The 21,373-nt window shown below is 52.9% G+C and overlaps 1 protein-coding gene across 5 annotated transcripts; it reads right to left on the bottom strand.

The window, feature by feature from the left end:
* Positions 1-1,107: 1,107 nt before the first annotated feature.
* On the bottom strand, positions 1,108-17,137 carry LOC130158788 (uncharacterized). 5 transcript variants are annotated; one of them, XM_056359818.1, is made up of 12 exons: positions 17,002-17,101; positions 14,473-14,527; positions 13,224-13,391; positions 11,598-11,939; positions 8,305-8,574; positions 7,992-8,108; positions 6,711-6,812; positions 5,614-5,730; positions 5,284-5,379; positions 4,846-4,938; positions 3,613-3,689; positions 1,108-2,604 (listed from the first exon to the last, which is right to left on the bottom strand). In XM_056359818.1, the coding sequence occupies exons 3-12, from the start codon at positions 13,255-13,257 to the stop codon at positions 2,509-2,511; spliced, it is 1,344 nt and encodes a 447-aa protein (XP_056215793.1). In that variant the 5' UTR covers positions 13,258-13,391; positions 14,473-14,527; positions 17,002-17,101; the 3' UTR covers positions 1,108-2,508. The 5 variants fall into 5 exon arrangements, 4 of the variants coding, with proteins under 4 accessions (XP_056215793.1, XP_056215796.1, XP_056215795.1 ...); XM_056359821.1 differs by having other exon boundaries at positions 11,598-11,919; XM_056359820.1 differs by having other exon boundaries at positions 14,417-14,527; positions 17,002-17,092.
* Positions 17,138-21,373: the final 4,236 nt, after the last annotated feature.

Below are 21,373 nucleotides of genomic sequence, written 5' to 3'. Positions count from 1 at the left end.
GGGGCCTGGAGCTCTCAGAGCCGGTTCACAGCATTTGTAGCTTGGTGTAGGAAATTCATTACGTTCTGGCTAATGGTTGGAGCTCCCCGAGTTTGCCACGTCCCTGATCCTGGTCCCCGCCACAGGGATGCAGCAACATGCAGGCTCCCAGTCCCGTGATGGCTGGCTGGTGGGATGATTTCCTCCTTGCTGTGGTGCGGCAGTCCCTGCTGCCAGCTTTTCTCTGGGGCACAGCCACTGAGCAAGCTGAGACCCTGGCGGCTTCCCCAGAGGTGCAATCTGCCTGCCCAGCCATCACAGCCCCGCGCCTGGCCCTGCCATCACTCCTTCTCCCTGTCCTCCTCTCCGGTGCTCTGGACTCAGCGGGGACAAAAAATGGGGAAGGCTCAGATCTGCCCCCCAGGTTTGATGCCCGACATCCCAAATTACTCCGTTTGCTGCCTGCAGCTGCACTCTCACAGGCAAGCTGTACTGGACACGTGTCCCTGGGCTGGGACTTTCCATCCCTGGCCGAGCCACACTGGAGGAGCACCCATCCTGCTTGAAGTGGTCCCCTGCACCCCACATCCAGCCAGGGAGAGGGCTGTTCCTCCCCCAGCAAGGAGGGACACCCTGAATCCAGCCTGGTGTGCCTATCTGGGGACGAGGGATGTCCCAACAGGGTAAGTGATCGTGGGAAATGAGCCCTGTGCTATCCACAGCATCCCTGCCAGCATGGCTCGGTGGGCACTTGGCAGGGCCAGGGGCACTCGGCCAGCCAGAGCTCGGGCAGGGGAAGCAGGGCTTGGACAATTGCCGGTGGCACCAGGGGAGACCTCAAGCCCTGTCCCCGCCTCGCAGCTCAGCAGGCAGGAAAAGGCATGTCCAATGCAAGAATGAGAAGCTGGTTTGTTCCCAGGACAGCATTCCCCTTTCCGGCCATGGAAACCTGCGCTGGCCAGGGAGCCCAGGGCAGCGGCCAAAAAGGCAGTGAAGCCCTGAATTTGCGCCGGGCCAGCGAAACCTGGGCCAGCACTGGCCGGGGCACAACCAGCCCCTCCGCAGGGCCAGGAATAGGGTGGGGTCGTTTTCTGCTTGACGAAGGAAAACAGGGATACACAAGAAGCATCTATGTGAAATATGTTTACTAAAATGACTGTAACAAAGTGAAGAAAAAAGCAACATAAGGCTATTTTTTCCTTTGGTTTGGTCGTGCTTTTTTTTTTTTTTTTCTTATGGATGAACGTGTTTTAGAGCTGACATCCTGTCCAAGGGAGACAAAAAACAAAAGATCTTGGCAGAACTTAATGCTAAGTTTTCCTGCAAGGATCAGGTTGGTTTTTTTCCAGAGCTGAAGGTCATGGCATGACTGCGGGTCAGTTAAGGGCCCCAGGGAAAGGAAATCAGCTCAGGCCAACCTAGCTCAGGGATGCTTTAAAATGGAGTGAATAATCCCACCGCAAAGGTACGTGGGATGCTGATGGAGCTGCCTTTCCTGGACATCCTTCCCAAAGGTAAGGCATCCTTTCCAAGGCTGGGAGTGTGAGGGCAAAGGAGTGCCTGGGGGAGCTGGCAAGGAAGGCCAAGTGTCTGCGTAGGACAGGCGGGCAAGGGCTGGGGCTGAGTTTTCTGAGGAGGGTGATGCAATGCGGGGACATCTGCCTTGCAAAACTGAAGGAAGGCAAGCTAGAGGGGAAGGTGTGATCACAGAGCTGCCGCCCCTCAGAACCACCAACCTGACTCGCTGCACCTTAAGAAGGTCCTTGCAAAGGCAGGAGGACGAAGTGGTGCAGAGAGCAGCACCGTGCTCGGTGGTGTCAGCGGGGTTCTCGCGTGGGCAGAGCTCTGCTGAAAGCAAACTTAGGTCAAGTTCAAGCTTCAGAAGCAAAAGCACAGGCAGGGCAGCTCTGGCAGCAGCACATCTCGGCACTGCTTGGGCAGCATGGTACGTGTGTCTTTTGTACCGGAACAAATAGTGTCTGGGCTAGTGGCTAAAGCTGGGAGTTAATCCACTCTTCTGCAGTTGTCTATACTAATTAACAGCACCAATATATTCTGGTTGAGGCAACTGGAATAAATTCCTCAAAATGCTCCAGAGCATCAGCTTTTCTCCTCGACTGATATTTTACATGTCTTTTTGGTTTTGGTTGGGGTTTTTTTGACTCATTAATGTACTAACAAAAAAGGCATGTGGTGTGACAGCATTAGTGAGGATGGTTAACCCCCACCTTGGAGTCTGATACAATTTCTGGTTCATGGAAAAGCTGCCCTTGCTTTGGTAACAACCAACGTGAGCAAGGGCAATGGCTTGTATTTTCTTGTAGCCTGTGTTTTATGAATAGACAGCAGGGGAACTGGCCGGGGGGGCATATTATTTGCCACTTGGTCCTATCACCTGGGGACCTGGGTGGCAGGATTTTGGCAGGATTTTTGCCAAAAGCCTTGACTCGCTAGTGCTGGGGTAGGTGCAGAGCTTACGGAGGGCTTGCTTTGGCTGACAGCAGCTTCCCAGCTCCTCAGGGCTCTTCCTCAGCTGCCTGTGGCATGGCAGTGCAGCTCCCCAGCTGGCGGAGGGGCAGCACTTTGCTCCTTTCCCTGCATCCGTCCTGGGATATCTTCCATCATCTGCCAAAAATACAGGGACCGTGTCGTTTGGTGGCAAAAAAGGTGCCCCACTGTGAAGCATCCCATAGGAAGCCACGCTGCTGGGTAGGGGGCAGGTTGGCCCAGCCCTGAGACAAGCCCCCACCCTGGCACATGCACTCAAACATCCCAACCCCTAAATCACCCCCAAGAGACTGGCCTGGAGGGAGGCAGTAAATCCCCCCTCCCTGCACCGTGACCCCGCCAGAGACAGGGGAAGGCTGCAGCTGCATGTGCACCAGCACCCCCAAAATGCAGGGGTGCAGCATCGGCCCCTGTGCTGACATCAAGCCTAAGGCTCAGCTGCAGGAGAAGAAAGTGAGGGGCTGCCCTGGCCCGCAGATCCTTCTGGCATCTCAGCGATAAGGAGGGGGAGGGGGAAGGGCTGTGGCAGGTCTGCTGCTGCGCTGGTGGTGCTGCGTGGGAGGGAGGGAGGTTTCTTCAAGAATGAGTGGGGCGGAAGAAGCAAAGAGTAAAGCAAATACAAGAGGCACGCATCTTTAGCATTGCTGTTGTGGGTAAAGGACCTGTGGTTTTCTTCTGTGCCTTATTTGTAGCTGGTTTGGGTTAGGTATGGTAGAACAGAATGTTTTTACCAAATCAAAGTGCAGCAGCCCTGAGAACCAGCATGTCTGGGACACTGAGATGCTTCTTTGGGCAGTTGAGCATGTCCCTGCAGTGCTGGTACAGGCAGGCGAAACCGCAGTGCTCAGGGCGTTGTCCACCACAGCCAAAAACCCAGAAAGCTCCCCAGGACAGGGCAGTGACCCAACAGGTCGCGTGGGACCAAGCTGCACTACAGCACCAGCACCCAGCAGCATCTTTCCCCAGGGTGAGGGCAGAGCCCATAGCATTCTGCAGGAAGGCCAGGCAGATGCTTCCTTCTTATTACAAATTAAATATTCATAAATATTCACTATGAATTAAATAATCATCATTAAATAATAAGGATTTGCAATAGCAGAGAACGAGCTGATGGCAGTGAGTTACCAAGATGGACATGGCTTGTGTGTTCCGGGTGGTCTCCTGGCTTTCCATTGTCTTCTCTTTCCACTTACTCCTGCAATCTGAAAATAAAGGAAAGACCAAGTAATTCCTGGGATTCCAACAGCACCCCAGCCATTCAGGCCGCCCCCTGCGTTTCATGGGGTGGGTGAAGTAAAGCTGGCTGCAGAGAGCAGTGAAGGGGGGAGCCCGCCACTGGGCAGAGCCCCTCTCTTTCCAAAACTGGCAGAGCCCCATTTCAGGGAGGGGGAAGCAAGAAGGTGGCGTGGAGAGTGGACTTCTGCTTATGGCACCCGCCTTGCCTGCAAGCCCCTGCAGCTCTAACCTGCCTCTCTTTGCCTGCATGGCCTCGCTGCAGTATTTTCTATATTTCAGACTTGGAAATGCTCTCTGCGCTCTGGGAAGGCATGAGTCCCCTTTTGATCCTTCCTCCTCAAGGGCATCCTCTTCTCAGCATGCTCTTGACCCTTCTTCTTACCTGTTCCCTAAGATGCTACATGTGATCCCGAAGGCTGAGCCCTCTGGAGTGGGCAGCCAGCCCTTGACAGCGGGTCACTGCAGAGCCTGTCTCTGCCAGGGGAGGAGGCCAGATATTGCTAGTCACAGCAATGAGGGGATTCACATCACAATACCACAGAAACCAGGAACTTTAAAAGAGGAAACCGGAAAAACCATGGTAGATGTGTGGAAATCACTTCCCTGACCTCTTCCCTCCCATCCCAGAGCTGGAGGGATGGAAAATGAACTACCTGACCTCACTCTGCAAGCCTCCCTTCACTGGGATGACTGATCAGCTGCTCTCCTGGGTCATAAGATGTTCCCAAACCTATTTCTGTCTGTTTATTAAATAGTTTTCTCCTCTGAAATCTTGCCATAGCTGAGGGGTTTTTTTTGACCAGAGTATGGCTGTTGCTAGGGAAGGCTACGGCAGGACATTCTGGAGGCAAAGCTCACTTTCCTTGAGCATCCATGGACAAAGCAGTGGTGCCGGCAAGGACCAGGGACCAGTGCCTCCTGTGGCTTCCCTAAAAGGACGGACACTAGAGTTGGGTCCTTAGCTGATTTGGACAGTCCTGCTCTTTACAAGTCAGGCTATTATTTAACTGAAAGCATCTTCACTCATACCCGCTGCCAGGGGTGTGTGTGAGAGCTGAGCCTGGGGGGTCTCAGTGGCTGAGCTTCTTACAGATCCTGAAAAGAAACTGCAGGGCTACTTACATGACAGGAGGAGGAGCAGCAGCACTAGGAGGATTGCTACAGCAGCAAGGATGCAGCTGTTTGTCAGATCAACGGCCTCTGAGCAGCCTCGCTCTGCCAAAGAGAAAGGGAGAACTTGTCAGCAGCTGCCCCTCTGGCCACCTTCCCCCTCTGAACATTTAGGCACCTTGACTCTCGTCCAGAGACTTCTATGTGATGGAGAAGGGGGATCCCTGTGTTTCAAATCACGGAGCCACCTAGGTGAACCTCACTTTGCTACGTAAGAGCTATGACCTCAGCTTGAAGCTGCCGCAACTACATCAACCACAACAAGGTTTCTTGCAGGACCAGCCATGCAAATCCACCTAAGGACTCTCTCTGCCCCCCCAGATACCTCACTGCTCCCCAGAAGAAAGGCGAGGAAAGGCACAAGCAGTGCAAATGCAAGCCACCCCTTACCGTGGAGCTTTTGGATATTGTGGAGCAAGAAGGTGGTAAACAACAAGTTGACAATGATTGCTGTGGGGGCTGTACTGTTCCGGATGACACGGTGCCCTGGGAGAGGGAAAAACTGCTGACGGATGAGAGGAAAATGCATGAGGAATGCAGGCTGGCATGCCGGGGAGCCGGGCTTCGGTGGGAGGATGAGCAATGGGAAATGTCTGGGCATGCGCTGCAGCAGCGTGCCGAGCCTCCGCTCCCTCCTGGGAGGGAAAATCTGAGGAGTTTGCTCCTGGGCTCTTAGCAGGCCTTTTCCACCAGAGGTTTAGATCATAAACAGCAACTTACACATTTTGAAGGGGTTGAAAGCTGCTGGTTTCCACACCACTGCTGTTGCCACCCAGGTAGTTCCTATTGTGGCAGCAAAGAAGAACAGCCCAAGAAGGATCAAGGCAGCAGAAACCCCTGTAGGAATAGAAGTAAACCAGAAAGCGAGATGGAAACTGGTGGACGCAGCAAGGACAAGGCAAAGGACGTTGGCTTGTGGCAACACTGCACCCAACTGCTGCATCTGGGAGGGCAGCATCCGTCACCCTGTGCAATGGGGCTGAGCAGCAGGAGCAGGACTTCTTGTTCAGCCTGGAGAAGAGAAGGCTCCAGGGAGACTTAGAGCAGCTTCCAGTACCAAAAGGGCTCGACATGAAAGCTGGAGAGGGGCCTTTTACAAGGGCCTGTAGTGACAGGACAAGGGGCAACGGCTTTGAATTGAAAGAGGGTCGATTTGCATTAGATACAAGGCAGAAATTCTTCCCTGTGAGCGTGGCGAGGCGCTGGCGCAGGCTGCGGGACTGGCTCAGCGCTGCTGGCCAGGGGACCCTATCCTACAGCTGAGGACACGTTTTATCCTGGAAGCTGTTAGCAAGCAATATTTATTATACATGTACACACAGGCAACACCCTTCTTTCAACAGGGAATGAGGAGAAGACCTGAATGTTTCAGGGGAGCTTCTCTGGGCTTCTTTGCCTTAACGTCTGCTTGCAGCTCAGCGTGTAGCAAATAAGTGCCCATGGCATGACAAATACATAGCCTCAGCCCAGGGCGGGGAAACACTGGCTACAGAGCAGTTTTAGAACAGCCAGACTTTGTGTTCATCGCCCGTGGTCTGTTAATGTCTGGTGGAAGTGGTTTCTGAACTGCTTTTTAATTTTTGAGAAGTCCTGGAGAAGGGGTAGTGGTACCTGAAGAGTACAAAGGGACAAATGTAGCCCTTCGGTTTCAAAGGAGCAGAGAAAGAGGATCCTGCAGGCTCAGAGCAGTGAAATCTAATGTCAGTTTATCCAAATCAAATACTGCTGCATCGAAGATGCTACTGTAAAGATCCGGGGAAAGAAGAAAGATGAGACACTGAAGCAATCATGAACAAATCAGGTTAAATGAATCCTACCTTCTTCCTGCATCCAGATGATGGAGATGGCAAGCAGGAGGAGAGAGGAGATACACAGCAGTCCATGGATGGACAGAATTACATGTTTCTGTGCCTCATTTCCTGAGAAAAAAAGGCAAGTGTACTCAGTACCACATAAACAGGATGGGTGCAGCCTGCAAAGGGAAGGTAAAAACAAGCACAGGCTTTCTTTGTAAATAATTGAATCCCTGAGGTTTAGAAACCCTGAAAAGAAAACCTGGTGAGCTATCAAGGCCTTGCTTTGACTGCAAGAGGAACCAGGAGAAAGCAGCCAGATCTGGGGTTGTTCCACCCTGAACCAGATGCCAGTTCCACCTCGTGAGACGCTTCTGCTCAAGATTTTGCCTCCTATAATGACCTGACAAGTGCTGGATTTCCTCCGGAGACCCATTTCATAGGGGGAAGCCCACAAGGCACAAGCTCTCCCCACCAGCACCAGGCTCCTCAGGGGAGATCACCCCCAAGAGCAAGACCTAACGCCACTGCCTACACCTGTTCCTGGTTTTCATGCTGAGAGACAAACGTACATGGGAGAGCTTCCCTGCCAGCTTTAGGGCTTCACCTCTGCTCTCCAGATGGTCTCCATGATTCTGGAGATTGTTCCTGGGGGGTAGAAGGATGCACTAGCAGATTACAAAGACTGTGCAGAAGGACTAGCTGTCAGCTAGTCTTTAGGATTGTTTTCAATACATGTGTTGCTACGGAAGCACCCGTGTTAATCTGTATGGTCCTTGGGTACGGGTCCAATGTCGACCCAAACACCAGTGTGCTGGGTCACCAAAACCCATGAGACACGATCTTTGGCCAACTCCAGGCAGGGAGGCTCTTCCCATGCAGCCTGCGTCTCACAGAACCACAGAATTATTTAGGTTGGAAAAGACCTTTAAGATCATCAAGTCCAACCGCTAACTCAGCACTGCCAAGCCCACCACTAACTGTCCATCCTGCACTTTTTATTTCTTCCCAGGGATGCCTGAAGGAATGGGAGAGGAATGGCTCGTGCGCTTGGTACTGATATTTTTGGCTCCATCTCTCACAAAGCCATTTGGGATTACCGGCTTCTAGGGAGCTTTATCTTCTGTGCAAGCTACAGAGGCATAAGAAGAAATGCACGAGCTGAGCATGTTTCCTCCCACCACCAAAGTGAATTAGGATGACAGGGGAGAAGGAGCTTGACTGAGACTTTCTGCTGTCTGCCCTGTCCACGGTGGGGAGACAAGGGTTTATTTTAGGGGGCTGGGGTGTAGTCCTGGCACTCACCGAACCTGTGTTCCTTCGGCTGACAGACCACTATAATGAAGCCGATGGTGGAGACAGTGGTGAACATCAGCGTGATGACGGCCAGCCTCTGCACGTGGTACAGAGGAGATGTGAGACCTGCAAGGCAGAGCACGAGGGAAACCCCATGCTGGGGACAACCCCGGCACACAGAGCGGGGATCCCAGAAAACTGCAAAGTGCTGGAAAACCTGACGGATGAGTCCTGTGTCTTACTTGCTCAGAAAAGCCCGTGAGAGACAGCTGTGGGGCGGACCTGTGACAACACGACCAACCGCTGGACCCACAAGGCTAACCTGTGACCGTCAGGTTCAGGGCTGCCTCCTTCCAGCTTATCACATTGCTGATGTTGCAGGAGTAGGAGCCGCAGTCTGACTTCTCCCCGCTCCATATTTGCAGTGTGGTGGTGTCCCCAGGGAGCAGATAGCACTTTTCAGGGGGAAGGGGACGTCCGTCCTTCTTCCAGGAGATGGAAGCCACTGTTCCCTCTGGCACCACGCAGATCAGCTTGATGGGCGAACCTGCCAGGTTTGAACTGAACTGGAGCTCAGGCTGGGGCACAGGCTCTGAAAAGTAGAGAGCAGCATGGCAGCACTCCCAGGAGCGTGAGTGCTCCCTGCTTTGGACCTGAAAACTGGGTGACATGCAAGAATACCGAGCCCCTTGGGGAGCGAGCAGGTCCTTCCCTTCTGATTTACCCCCTAGGTTATTTTGGAGGGAGAGAAGATACTGCAGTGAGCAGGGCATCATCCACCAAGTTCAAAGCAGGAAGCAGATGTCCCCATCCATGCCACCATGCAACCCTTGGGATGGACACTACCAGCCCTTGGAGATCAGGCACAGCACCGGGTGCACCGACCCAAAAGAACTGCGAGTTGGGATCATGCTGGGAAGCGATGACAGGGACTTTCCAGATGCTGTCTGCCACGGGGTGTCCCAAGAGGAGGGGGCTTTTCCCACACACCAGTGGCATGGGAGTATGGGAGGGGGTCAGAGAAGTCATGAAGTTCACCCAAAGAGCAGCAACGTGAGACTCTGCTGCTCCCTGTCTTTAAACTGGTCCAAGTCCACATGGACCAAAGCATGGAGAAGCAAGCCTTGCATGCTGGAGGCTCCTGCCATGTGCCAAAGGAGGGCTGACCCTGTCCCTCAGCTCACGCCTAGGTACCTGCACCGGTCGGGGCTGCTCTTAACTGTATCTGGGTTTCCACTTGGTAGCAACCACATGCTCCTGAGGTCCTTCACCCCTGGCTGAAGTCCATCCCTACACTACATGCAGTATGCTCATGTAGTGATGCTGAGCTCTAGGAAAGGGCACTTCAAAACAGGGTGAGCTCTCATTTCTGTTTATTTTTTCAGAGAAATTCACAGACAGAGTAAGGCAGTGCTGGTGTGAAGGAACAGAGTCTGCAGGGCCTGGAGCTGTTCTGGGGGAGCTTCTGCAGGGAGCCATGGGAGATCAGCCACAGGAGATCTGCCTGGCGGACCCACCTTCCAGTGAAAAGCCTTCATAAACCCAGCTGGTCTCAGGATCTGATCCTGAAGGGACGAGTAGGGCTATTGGTGAGGCAGCAGCTTATTCTGGGCCTGCTGCCAAGGAGCTTCTGGCCCCAGTCTCAAGGGACAACCTGCAGCTCCTGAGGTAGGTCCTCAAATCATTACCATGGCATTTGTTCTGCTCATCAGATGTGATCAGAAATCCCTTCTCTTGAGGGAATTTTATGCCATATGCTTCCCAGGAGCGGCTGTTTATGACACAACAACTACATAAATTTAAGGCAGAAGGTGCCCCCCATTTCTGTCACTCCAGGATGAAGGCACCATGCAGCCTCATATCCCAACCAGGAGCTCAATCCACAGCCAGACACAGTTGGAAAAAACCCTCTGGCATTTCCCAGCAGCCCTTGTAGGGTCTCCAGTCTGCGTCTTTCAAGGCAGCGATGAAACCAGAAATCCTCCTCTAGTTCGAGACTTGCTGCTCCAGCTGGATGCACGTAAGTCCGATGGGATCCATCCCAGGGTACCTAAAGAGCTGGCTGATGTTATCGCAGGAACCTCTCTCTATTATTTTTCAATGGTCTTGGGAATCTGAAGAGCTCCCAGACAAATGGAAGCTGGCAAATGTCCCAGTTTTCAAGAAGACCAAGAAGACAGACCATGGTAACTACAGGCCTGTCAGTCTCACTTCAGTGCCTGGTAAAATTATGGAGAAGGTTATTCTGGGAGTTATCCAAAAAACACTTGCGAGACAATGCAGTCGTCGCTCACTGGCAGCATGGGTTTACGGGGGCAAGTCCTGCTTAAGTAACTTTATTTCCTTTTATGACAAGGTCACCCATCTAGCTGACCACGGGAAGCCAGTAAACGTGGGGGTTTGGGATTTTAGCAAAACTTTTGATACCGTCTCTCACAGCGTCCCGCGACGGGTGTTGCAGCACACGGCCAGATGAGCCCAGCGCACACTGTGGGAGCGACCAGTGACAGGTCGGGCTCAAAGAGTTACAGTAAATGGGGTGACATCAGGCTGGTGACCAGTCACCAGTGGGGTTCCCCAGGGCTCAGTTTTAGGGCATCTGTTCTTTAATGTTTTTTTAAGTGATCTGGATGCAGGAGTTGAATGTACATTAAGTAAATTTGCTGAACTAGGAGGAGCTGTGGACTCCCTTGAGGGTACAGACGCCTTGCAGAGAGATCTGGATAGACTACAGAGCTGGACAGTCACCGAGCATATGACATTCAACAAGACCAAGTGCCAGATTCTCCACCTGGGATGGGGTAATCTTGGTTCTGCGTACAAACTGGGGGGCGAGAGGCTGGAGAGCAGACCTGCGGAAAGAGATCTGGGGGTCTGGGTTGATGGCAAGTTGAATAGTCAACAGTGTGCCCCAGCAGCCCAAAGGGCCAGCCGTGCCCTGGGGTGCATCAAGCACAGCATCATTAGCTGGGCGAGAGACACTGTCCCACTCTACCACACTGGTGCGGCCCCGCCTCGAGTTCTGTGTGCAGTTTTGGGTGCCTCAGTACAAGAAGGACATGAAACTATTAGAGGGTGCCTAGAGGAGGGTGACCAAGATGGTGAAAGACCTCAAGGGTGAGACTTGGGAGCAGCTGAGGTTTTGTTCTACCTGGAGAAGAGAAGGCTGAGGGGTGACCTCATCACAGTCTACAGCCTCCTCAAGGAGGGCAGCAGAGGGGAGGTCCTGATCTCCACTCTCTGGTGACCAGTGATAGCACATGAGGAAACGGAATGAAGCTGTGTCAGGGGAAGTTCAGATTGGACATTAGGGAAAGGTTCCTCCCTGCGAAGGTTGTCAGTCCCTGGACCAGGCTTCCCAGGGAAGTGGTCATGGCACCAAGCCCATCAGAGTTGAAGAAGCATCTGGACAACCCTTTTAGTCATATGGTTTAGTGTTAGGTGGTCCTGTGAGGAGCAGGGAGCTGGACTCAATGAGCCTTATGGATCCCTTCCAACCCGAGACATTCTATGATCCTATGGCTCTATTCTGGTTGCCATCCTGTCAACCTGTTTGCTGCACCAACTGGCAAATATTTGTCTGAGAAAACTATCCGCTCAACACGTTTGACTTACTGATAACTTCAAGGAACGTTGTCCTAGCTTTATCTTGCATCAGATCGACTGTTGCTTTATAGATGCCACTGTCCATCTCTTGTAACCTCTGCAGGAGAATGGAACCATTCTTTGGATAGAAAATCACTCTGCCTTGGTAAGCTGAGTAAATGGTTGGAGACTGGAAATGTGCATAGTACTGCAGGATGAATTCAGGGGTGGTGTTCCTTATGTATTCCCACTCAGTGTAGTTTACATTCTTGATATCTGGTGCATGCATCATGATGGAGGATCCTTCAGTTGCAGTTCTTCTTTCTGTGATTTCCACTGCTGCGGAGGGCCCCTGCAAAATCAGCAACAGGTCTGGAAACAGGAGAGATGCCAGAGCAAGATGGGTTAATTTTAAAGCAAAAGCCAACGAGCAATTTAGTCTGCTTGTACATCCTATTTTTTCTTTTTTTGGTACAAGCTACAGACTGACTTCCTGAATTGTGTTGTGCCACATAACGTAACAGAGGACTTTCTTCCTCCTTTGCCAGGATAAAAACTCTAACATTTTTATCAGCGTGTTGTATAAATGCTTCTCAGCTGGTTAAGACAATTCCTTGCCCTTTGGAACAAAAATGGGAATCTGGATTTTGAGGGTTTTCTGCACATTAGGAATTGCTAACAGGGACTATCATCAGTGCGGCTTCAGCCCTGGATCTCAACCTGCTTCCTCAGCACCTGGAAAGAAGAGCATTGCTTGACAAACAAGCTCTGAAATGTACTTTGTTGGGACTACATGGTCCTGGCTGCTGTTTAACTGCTGTCTGAGAGCTGAATGCTGTTAAAACCTACCGGCACATTCAGCCTTGGCCTCACCATCCTCTCACGGGGAGGTTAAGCCCTGCAAAACCAATGCTCCCACTCAGCCAGGTGCCCAGCAACCTCATGCATCTGGAAAATACATCACATATTCACGTTTCCTGGCACCTCTGAGTAATGCAACGGTTCTCTGGTGCAACTGCTGTGTAGATAAGCTGTTTTTAGCATGAAAAGGAATCCAAACAGGCTTTGACATGAGACCCTTTTATGGTTTCCCCAGGGGAGAATGAAGCTAACGGGTGTGGGGGAGTGTGTGTGTCTCTAAATGCCACCCTGAAAGGTACCTTTGGCAGTACAATCCCACAAGAATCCTACCGTTGCACTGCCGATGTGAAAGATTTTAGCAAGCAGAAAGTCACACATACCTCCAGCCCCCAATCTGCCAGAACCATCATCCTGGAGCCACTTTTAGCATGTGTAAAAGGTTGTGCTGGTTGCTGAAGCTACAGTAACAGGTACCAAAGGGAAAGCTCATCTAAGGAAAGAGGAAGGGTACCGGAGCGTACACCATGGTCAGAGAGCAGAGAAGAGGCCCACAGGGAAGAAATCCTTAGGCATGCAGTGGAAGAGAGCTGCTTGGAAGAGGCAGTGGTGGTACCCAGGTACAGTGATGCCGCAGCACTGGGAGGAAGGTGGCACCTGCCAGGATGGCTCCCCAGAGCGCGTACCTTGACCAACACTGCTGCAACCTGGAGCAGGGGAGCAAGGAGAGCACAGAAACTCTGCAAACATATGCTCATAGCTGTTGCAAGCCCCGCACAAGTCCCTTTTCATACTCACAGCCTATGACAGCCGTCTGCAGCCAGGTTAACATGGTAAAACCCTGCAGGCTTTCAAACCAGCATGAGGGATGAGCTCCTTCTGCAGTGACATGCTCTTGGGATGGCTGCTCTGGGCATGGTGGATGGGCCGGTGAAAAGCAGCGTCAGCATCTGCCATGCAGGGACTCTGAAAGGTGAAGGGGAATCAGCGCAGTGATGGGGGAGCCCCCAACCTTCTCCATGTCTCCAGTGGTGTCTCCACAGCTGGCACAGGCTGAAGCAGGGGGTTGCTGTACAGCCGCCCGAGCGTGTGCCGCCTGTAAGAGCGCAGCTCAGGGAAACCATCACGATCATGTCTGTGTTCAGCACCAATTCAGCACAGCAATCACAGAAAGAAAGATCTCCTAGACACAAAGATCACCAACATCCAACAGCATCAAGACCAGCACAGGCACAGCAGTTACTGGGGGGGACCAGAGTGCCTGGCCGCTTTCTGCAGCCCTTCTGTGCTGCAGCTTTATGATGCTAGCAGGTACAGCCCTGCCTCCTCCTTTTGGTATTTATTTCTGCATCTGCTGGCCATGCAATTGCCCATTTACATTTAGCAACCACCTCCACAGCCTCCCAAGGTAGCAGGAGTCCCATGATCACACACCGACACCTGCAGAAGTATTTTCTTTTCTCTGGTTTAACCCACTCTATTGCTTCCTCAAGCAGCCCTGACTCTTGGCATGGAGCGAATGTGGGCTCCGCATCTGCCTTATGCATCACCTTCACAACTTCAAAAACCTCCATCCCATCCTCTTTCCCACCCCCTCCTCTCCAGCCTGAAAACTCCCAGACTTTTCAGGCTTTCCTTGCAAGCTCCTTATTATTTTGGCTGCTGTTCTCTGGGTCTTCTGCAACTTTTTTTAGAACAACCTGCCTGCCTCCAACACGCTGGGCGGTGGGGCGTTATTTGAAAGGGAGCAGTGCTCAGAGATGGTTTGCAGAGCCAGGCTGAAAGCCTGAATGTTTGGACAACAGGGTCTGCATTTGCTGTCGGGTTTTTCAAGGCTCTGGAGCAAGGGTGAGGGCAGTAGGACAATTTTTTTGCAAAGGGTTTTCACTGTCCTGTGATTAGAGTATGAGCCAGGAGCAGAACAGGTCAAGACGGTCTATTATGGTTTATTTTAGAGACAGCCTGAGGCTGGTGGTAGCTAAGGAACTAACTTGTGAAGTGAGGAATTGCAGGGGAGAAGGCTGAGCTCCCTTCGGAGAGATGTTACCTCCTGGCAGCATCCAGCTTTCCTCTGGGGAACCCAGCAAACAGCAGAGCTGCATCTAAAAGGGAAGCCAATTCCACCATGGAGCTGCCCACATGCACAGTGTGCCTGGCATGCCCTCCCGGACCCGGCCAAGCAGCCCCCTGGCCCAGCCCCCCGACCCCAAGAGGCAGAAGAGAAACAAAACCAACCCAAAACCCCAGGGAAGCAAGCACAGCCAAGGTGTGTTGTGTTCACCCCTGTGGCAGAGACCTCCAGCCTAGGACGCCCCCCCCACTGGAGGAGCCAACTGCACGTCCCTGGATTCTGCCTTGCTAAAAGGAATTCAGGAAATAAAGTTCTGGGGAAACTTTCCCCAGTTAAGGCTGATTTGGCTTCTGTACACCTAAAAACCTGCATTATCTGGGACAGAGCAGCTGCTGCAGGCTGAAAAGCCATGTCAATGTGTGGAAAGCTGGTTATTTGAAGACCTTCGTGTCTTACATTAAGTTATTGTGCTCTTCCCAGGTTAGCAGGTATATGGAGACCAGAAAAATCCTATTGTTTCTGTTGTAGGATTTCCTTATAAATGGTATTTTATTCTCTCATTAACCAACAGGTCTAATTAGAAGCAGAGGAGGGGTTTTACTCCAGCCTGCTAGGGCTTTACAAAGAGGTCTTTTTAAGGAATGTCTGTGGATCTTCCTTACAAGGAAGGCATATGACTTTTGGGAAACACATCTGCGGTGCTGCAGCCTCTCAATCCAGCCTTTTACAGGAATGGGAGGTGCAGCAGCTGGCTTTAGCTGCTACAAAAGGGCTTATTCTATGAGCCGGAGCTATGCCAATGACTGACGCACCACATAGACAAGCAAAAAACTGTCTGTGTTTGGGAAAGGGAAGCTCCCCAGCACTACAGTTTCCTTGCAGGCGGTGAGAGCTGCTGAGACATTAACCAGCTTCCTGCAAGCAACGCAGGAAGCCCTGCCAGCTGCCGGAGGCGGGTGAGAGGACCCTTTAGGGATGGAGGGGCCAAAGAAATGCTCCACCAGAGTGGCAGCTGCCTTCTCCTCCTCTGGTGGTTGCAGCTGCCAATGCCTGAAGCGAGCTAAGAGCCTTCTGTGGTCTGACAAGGCAAGTGGCAGCTGTTCGTGGGGTGGAGATGAATGCAATCAGCTCGGACCAGCAGCTGCATTGGGAAAGCACAGATGGTGACACAGCCTCGTATCAGCCCCTGGCAGAAGGAAGGGGGGGAGGGCGTTAGGCCAGGCCTTATCTGAGCAGGGGTGGGGGCTGGCTGGCTCCCCATGGGATGGGGCTGCTCAAACACCACCTTTAGCTGGAGGAATGTCTCCTGAACAAGCGAGGCGATGCCAGTTCCTGCAGAAGGGTGCTGTGCATTTCCCAACACAATAATAATAATAAAAAAGATGCAAATCTTCCTATTGTAAGTCATCCCACAGCTTTGGAAGATTACATATCACATTAGCAAATGTGCAAATGAAACCCCACATCTAGCTCTGCTCTCTCGGTTTCACATCTGCTGACACACAGCAAAAGGAACAAAGGAACTGCTACAGTTGGTGACAAGGAGAAAAACGGTAAAAACTGAAGTCCTGTGGCAAGACAGTCATGAAGGTTCTTCGTGGCTGACAGCAACAGAGACAACCTAAAAAGCCCCCAGATCCCTTTGTGCTCAAACCAGAAGGAAGTGTAACCAAAAATCTAGAAAAGAGCAGCTTTATGCTTACGTGCTCTAAATAAACCAAGAAGCTCTCAAGAACTCAAGACTGCTACTTCTCGCAGTCTTGTAACTTCACCCTGCCCTTGTCTAACCTCTTTCCATCCTGTGGGTAGGACAGATAAATTAAGCTCGGCAGAGTCACAAAAGGCCACCGAACGGTGAGCTGCTCCCGTGCGAGGGGGCTCCAGCCCGCCCCAGCGGCGGGGTGCGGGGTGCCCTGGCGGGGTCCCGGGGGTGCCCTGGCGAGATGCGGGGTGCCCTGGCGGGGGGCGGGGTGCCCTGGCGGGGTCCCGGGGGTGCCCTGGCGGGGTGCGGGAGCTCCGGGCCGCGCCAGCCGGGGCAGGGCGCTCGGTGGGCGCCGGTAATCGGGCAGGGGGCGGCGGGGGGAGCCGTCCCGGCGCTGCGCAAACAGCCTGCGGGAGCTGATAACGAATCCTGCTCCTGTGTTTGTTTAGTATTTCTGGGGCTGGGTGGGGATCCCAGTTCCTGGTGGGGGAGAGCGCCTGCGGCCAGAGGGAAGCGCTGGGGAGCGGGAATCCCCCCCGGCCCCTGCCTCATCCCTCCGTCCCCATTGCTCCAGCCGCCCCTATCACTCCAGCCCCCAGCCCCATCGCTCCGGCCCCCGGTCCCCCCGCTCCGGTCCCCGGCCCCCTGTCCCCTCGCTCCCGTCCCCGCCACCTCCGCTCCTGTCCCCGCCCCCACCCCCCAGCCCCCTCGCTCCCGGCCCCCTCGCTCCCCTCCCTCCATGCCCAATTCCCGATCCCACAGGGCTACAGCCCGCAGCCCGCAGCCGTCCCCGCGACTCTCACCGTGGCTCCGGGACCGCCGTGCCGCTGAGCCGTGCCTCGCCGAGAGGGAGCGGGCGGGAGCGGGGGCGGGCTCAGGGCTGCCCCCCCTCCCCGGCTGCCCGCCCCCCGGCTGCTCCCCCCCTCGGCTGCCCGCCCGCCCGGCATCCCGGCCCGCGCTCTGAGCACGCGTCCGGCGCGGGTACCCCGCTGCTCCCCCCGGCAGCTGCCCGAGAGCCTCGAGGGCCACCGGCAGCCGAAGCCGCCTCCATCCTTGCCCCTCCATCGCTCCGGCGCCCTCCATCCTTGCTACCTCCATCCCAGTGCCCTCCATCCCTGCCCCGCCATCATCCCTGTGCCCTCCATCCCTACCCCTCCATCATCCTAGCCACCTCCACCCCAGCCACCTCCGGCAGAAATCCACCTGCTTGTGGAAAGCCCCGGGAGCAGCGGTGACCTGGCTTCTGCTCAGCCCCTGGCTGCCCCATGCCTGCAGCTCATCTGCTTCCTAAGCAATGGGACCACCATGCAGAAAGATGCTCCCTTTACCCTGTGCATCCACCCCTGCAGGGACCTGGACCTTCAGCTTTCTACTCCACAAGAGACACTTCAGCTCCAGGAAATGTCTCCAGCCCATCCCTATCCCCTGGGATCTCTGGCTCCTCATTAAGTGCCTCCTTCTACTCGCCACCATTGCACTTGGCAAGCTGGTCTTTTGACACTGTCTCTCCTAACATTCTCATAAACAACCTGACCAAGTACAGTCAGCTACATGGGCAGTGGGACGGGTGAGAACTGGCTCAGGGGCCAGCTCTGGAGGGCTGTTGCTAATGGTGCATCCTGGGGGTCAGTAAGGGGTCAGTGCTGTTGAGCATCTTCATTAATGACCTGGATGACAGGACAGAGCACACCCTCAGCCAGTTTGCCAATGTCACAGAGCTGGGAGGAGCGGCTGAGCCACCCAAGGGTCATGCTGCCATTCAGAGGGACTTCAACAGGCTGCAGAATTGGGCTGAGAGGGGCCTCATGCAACAAGGGGACATGTGAAGTCCTGCCCCTGTGAAGGAGCAGCCCCAGGCACCAGGACAAGTAGGGGCTGGCTGGCTGCGAAGCAGCTCTACAGAGCCTGGGGGTCTCGGTGGACACCACAGAATCACAGGTTTGGGTTGGAAGAGATCTTCAAAGATGATCCAGCCCAACACCCCTGCCGTAGGCAGTAACATCTTTCACTACATTAGGTTGCTCAAAGCCCCATCTAACCTGGCCTTGGACACTTTCAGGGATCTGACATTCACAACTTTCTGGGCAACCTGTGACAGTGTCTCACCACGCTCACCATAAAAAATTTCTTTGTGTCCTAGTTTCAGCTGTGATGGAGTTAATTTTCTTCTTAGCCAGTACAGTGCTGGGTTTTGGCTATGATGTAAGAACGATGTTGCTAAGGCACTGATGGTTTTAGTTGTTTATATTAAGTCAAGGACTTTTTGGTTTCCCAGTTTCGAGTTTTACATTCCTTTCTAATTCTCCTCCCCATCCCTCCGGGTGGGGGGAGTGATCAAGCGGCTGCATGGTTGACCACAAGCCAGCAACGTGCCCATGCAGCGAAGGTGGCCAGTGGTGTCCTGGGCTGAATTAGGAGGAACATTGCAGGTCGAGGAGGATGACCCTTCACCACTGAGCACTGGTGGGTCCCCGTCTGGAGTGCTGTGTCCAGTTCTGGGCTCCCCAGTACAGGAAGGATATGTGCTTACTGGAGAGAGACCAGCAAAGGGCCACAAAGATGATGCGGGTAACTAAGCATCTGTCATCCAGGGAGAGGCTGGGAGAGCTGGGACCGTTCAGCCTGGAGGCTCCCGAGGGTCTCATCAAGTGGGATAAATGTCTAAAAGGGGTTGTAACAAAGACGGACCAGACTTTCCAGTGGTCCAGGCCAAGAGGCGACAAGCACACATTAAAAAGGGAATTTAATCCAAAGAGGAAAAAAAATGTCTTACTGTGAGGGTGACCAAGTGGTTGCCCACAGAGGTTCTGGAGTCTCCAGCCTTATCAGCATTCAAAAGCCACCTGGCCATGGTCCTGCACAGCCATGCACCCTCAGCATGGCTAGTTTAGCCTGCTAGATTAAATCAGCCACTTTTTTTTTTTTTTGAACCTTAATGGTATTACAGAAAAGCCAGAGACACTGCTGACAAGGGCTAAGCAAACACAAATTCAATATATAATTCATATTCATTGCTACTAGGGCAACAGGGAAGCAGGATGTAAGGTTGTCCTGGTTTTAGCTCCGGCTGGTGACTAAGCACCAGGCAGCAGCTCCCCCCTGCCCAGAGGGATGGGGGAGAGAAAAGAGGGACTGGAAGAGTAAAAGTGAGGAAACTTGTGGGCTGAAGTAAAGGCATTTTAACAGGTAAAGAAAAAGCCATGCATTCAGCAAAGCAGAACAAGGAATTCATTCACCGCTTCCCATGGGCAGGTGCTCAGCCACCCCCAGGAGAGCAGGGCCCCATCATGTGGACCAGGGGCTTGGGAAGACAAACACCCTAACGGTGAACATGCCCCCTTCCTTCTTCCCCCAGCTTATACATACTCAGCATGATGTTCAGTGGCATGGAATAGCCCAGCTGTCCTGGCTGTGTCCCCCCTTTCCATTTCCAGTGCTGCCCCCCGCCCCCAGCCCCCTTGCTGGCAAGGTCTGCGAAACTGAAAAGTCCTTGACTTTGTATAAACATTACCCAGCAACAACCGAAACCATCCGTGTGTTATCAACATTTTCTCATGCAAAATCCACTGTACCAGCTCCTGAGAACATTAATTCTATTCCAGCTGAAACTAGGATGAAGGCTCATCCTTCATGTAAAGGATGAGATATAAACACAGCCCATGCCCCCTGGAGAAGCTCCTGTCCATTATTAATTAGAGATTTTTGTGACATGGTGCTTGTAAGAGGGAGAAAATTCCCTTTACAAGTGGCAGCAATCCTTGGGCTGGCCAAGAGGTTTCCCGCATGCAGAACTGCAGGGCTTATTATGTTTGCAGGAATACCTGGTGGGGGGAACACTGAAAAAGGGACTTTACAAAGCCATAGAAATGGGTAATGCCTGTAGTACAGCTGCGATCTCTGGTACAGGCTGGTACCTGAGAGCAGTACCAGCCAGAAGCTGACTGTCACATTGGCATCCTGATGGGATGAGGCCATTTTGCCTGTGATACTTGCTGGGTCTGTGAGTTCCCTTGCCCCTGATGACTCTCTGCTGCCCGATTTGCTTTGTGCAAATTAGCTGATGTTAAAGGCTATAATGACCTCTGTGGCCTTTTGCAGTCTGGTGGCCCTTAAGCCAGAATGAACACTCAGCCTAAGATTAAGGTAGGAGTTGTGGTTTCTCTGTGTCCTAACGGTTAAAACCAGCCACAAGTCATTGCTTAGCCAGAGGGCAAAACCACAGGCTGCTCAGAGTTCAAATCCCCACTTCTCATTTTAGTGTATATTTTCCTCATGTCTCTGTCTTACTTAACTCCTGATACTCAGTTGCACGCTCTTCCCAAGCCAGGTTGTTTGGATAGGGGTCCGTAGAAAGTACGGTTCCTGCTTAAGGTAACAGGATTTTTCCCTGTTTTCTTGATACAAGAGGCCCAGGAGCTGTTGTTTCTCTACACAGCAAAGGGGGAAAAAGCAGAGCCGAGATGTGGATGTGACTCTGTCTATTCAGGCAGGAAAACCCAAGGAGGAACTGGAAAAAAAAAAGGAGTTAATGAGGATCCAGATTCCTGCTGACCAGGCAGAGTGAGACCACCCTTGCTTCCATGTAGGCAGCATCCAAATCCCCACCATCACCCCAAAACCACGGTCCCACAACTGAGCCCCTCCTTGTAGGCAGGAAAACCCAGTGGGGAGTGGAGGACATAACATCACCACACCCCAGCATGGGGTCAGGGCTTGTACAGACTGATTTGCATCTAAGCAAACAGCTTAAAGAGCAGGCTCAGGTCAGCTGCTGGTCCCCCCTCCCTGAGCCTCGCCGCAGCTGGGGGGACAGCTGACCCGTGGAGATGCTGTCCCACACTAAGGGGGTCAGGCAGCACGTAGAGCTGTGGATTCAGGGGAAGAGAGCCTGAGACACCCTCAGCCATCACCAAAACATGCACCGGGGAGCAACAAGTCAAGCATGGCTGTGGGGAAGGGTGGGGTGGGTGCATTTGGTTACCCATGTAGGCTTAAAAAAAGATGTGGCTTCATTATCTTATCGCCATAAACTAGCGAGAGAGACTCCTGCAACTATTTCTGAAAGTGCTTCTCTACTTTAGGGCCTGTTTTGAAAGAGAAAGGAAGGGGGAAAATGTGCATTTTGCTCCCCCCCCCGCCCCATTCTGTGTTAAATTAAAAAAAAAAAAAGCAGAA

This window comes from Falco biarmicus, chromosome 14 (assembly GCF_023638135.1).
Source record: "Falco biarmicus isolate bFalBia1 chromosome 14, bFalBia1.pri, whole genome shotgun sequence".
Lineage (NCBI taxonomy): Eukaryota > Metazoa > Chordata > Aves > Falconiformes > Falconidae > Falco > Falco biarmicus.
This window is presented reverse-complemented; position numbering and strand designations above follow the sequence as displayed.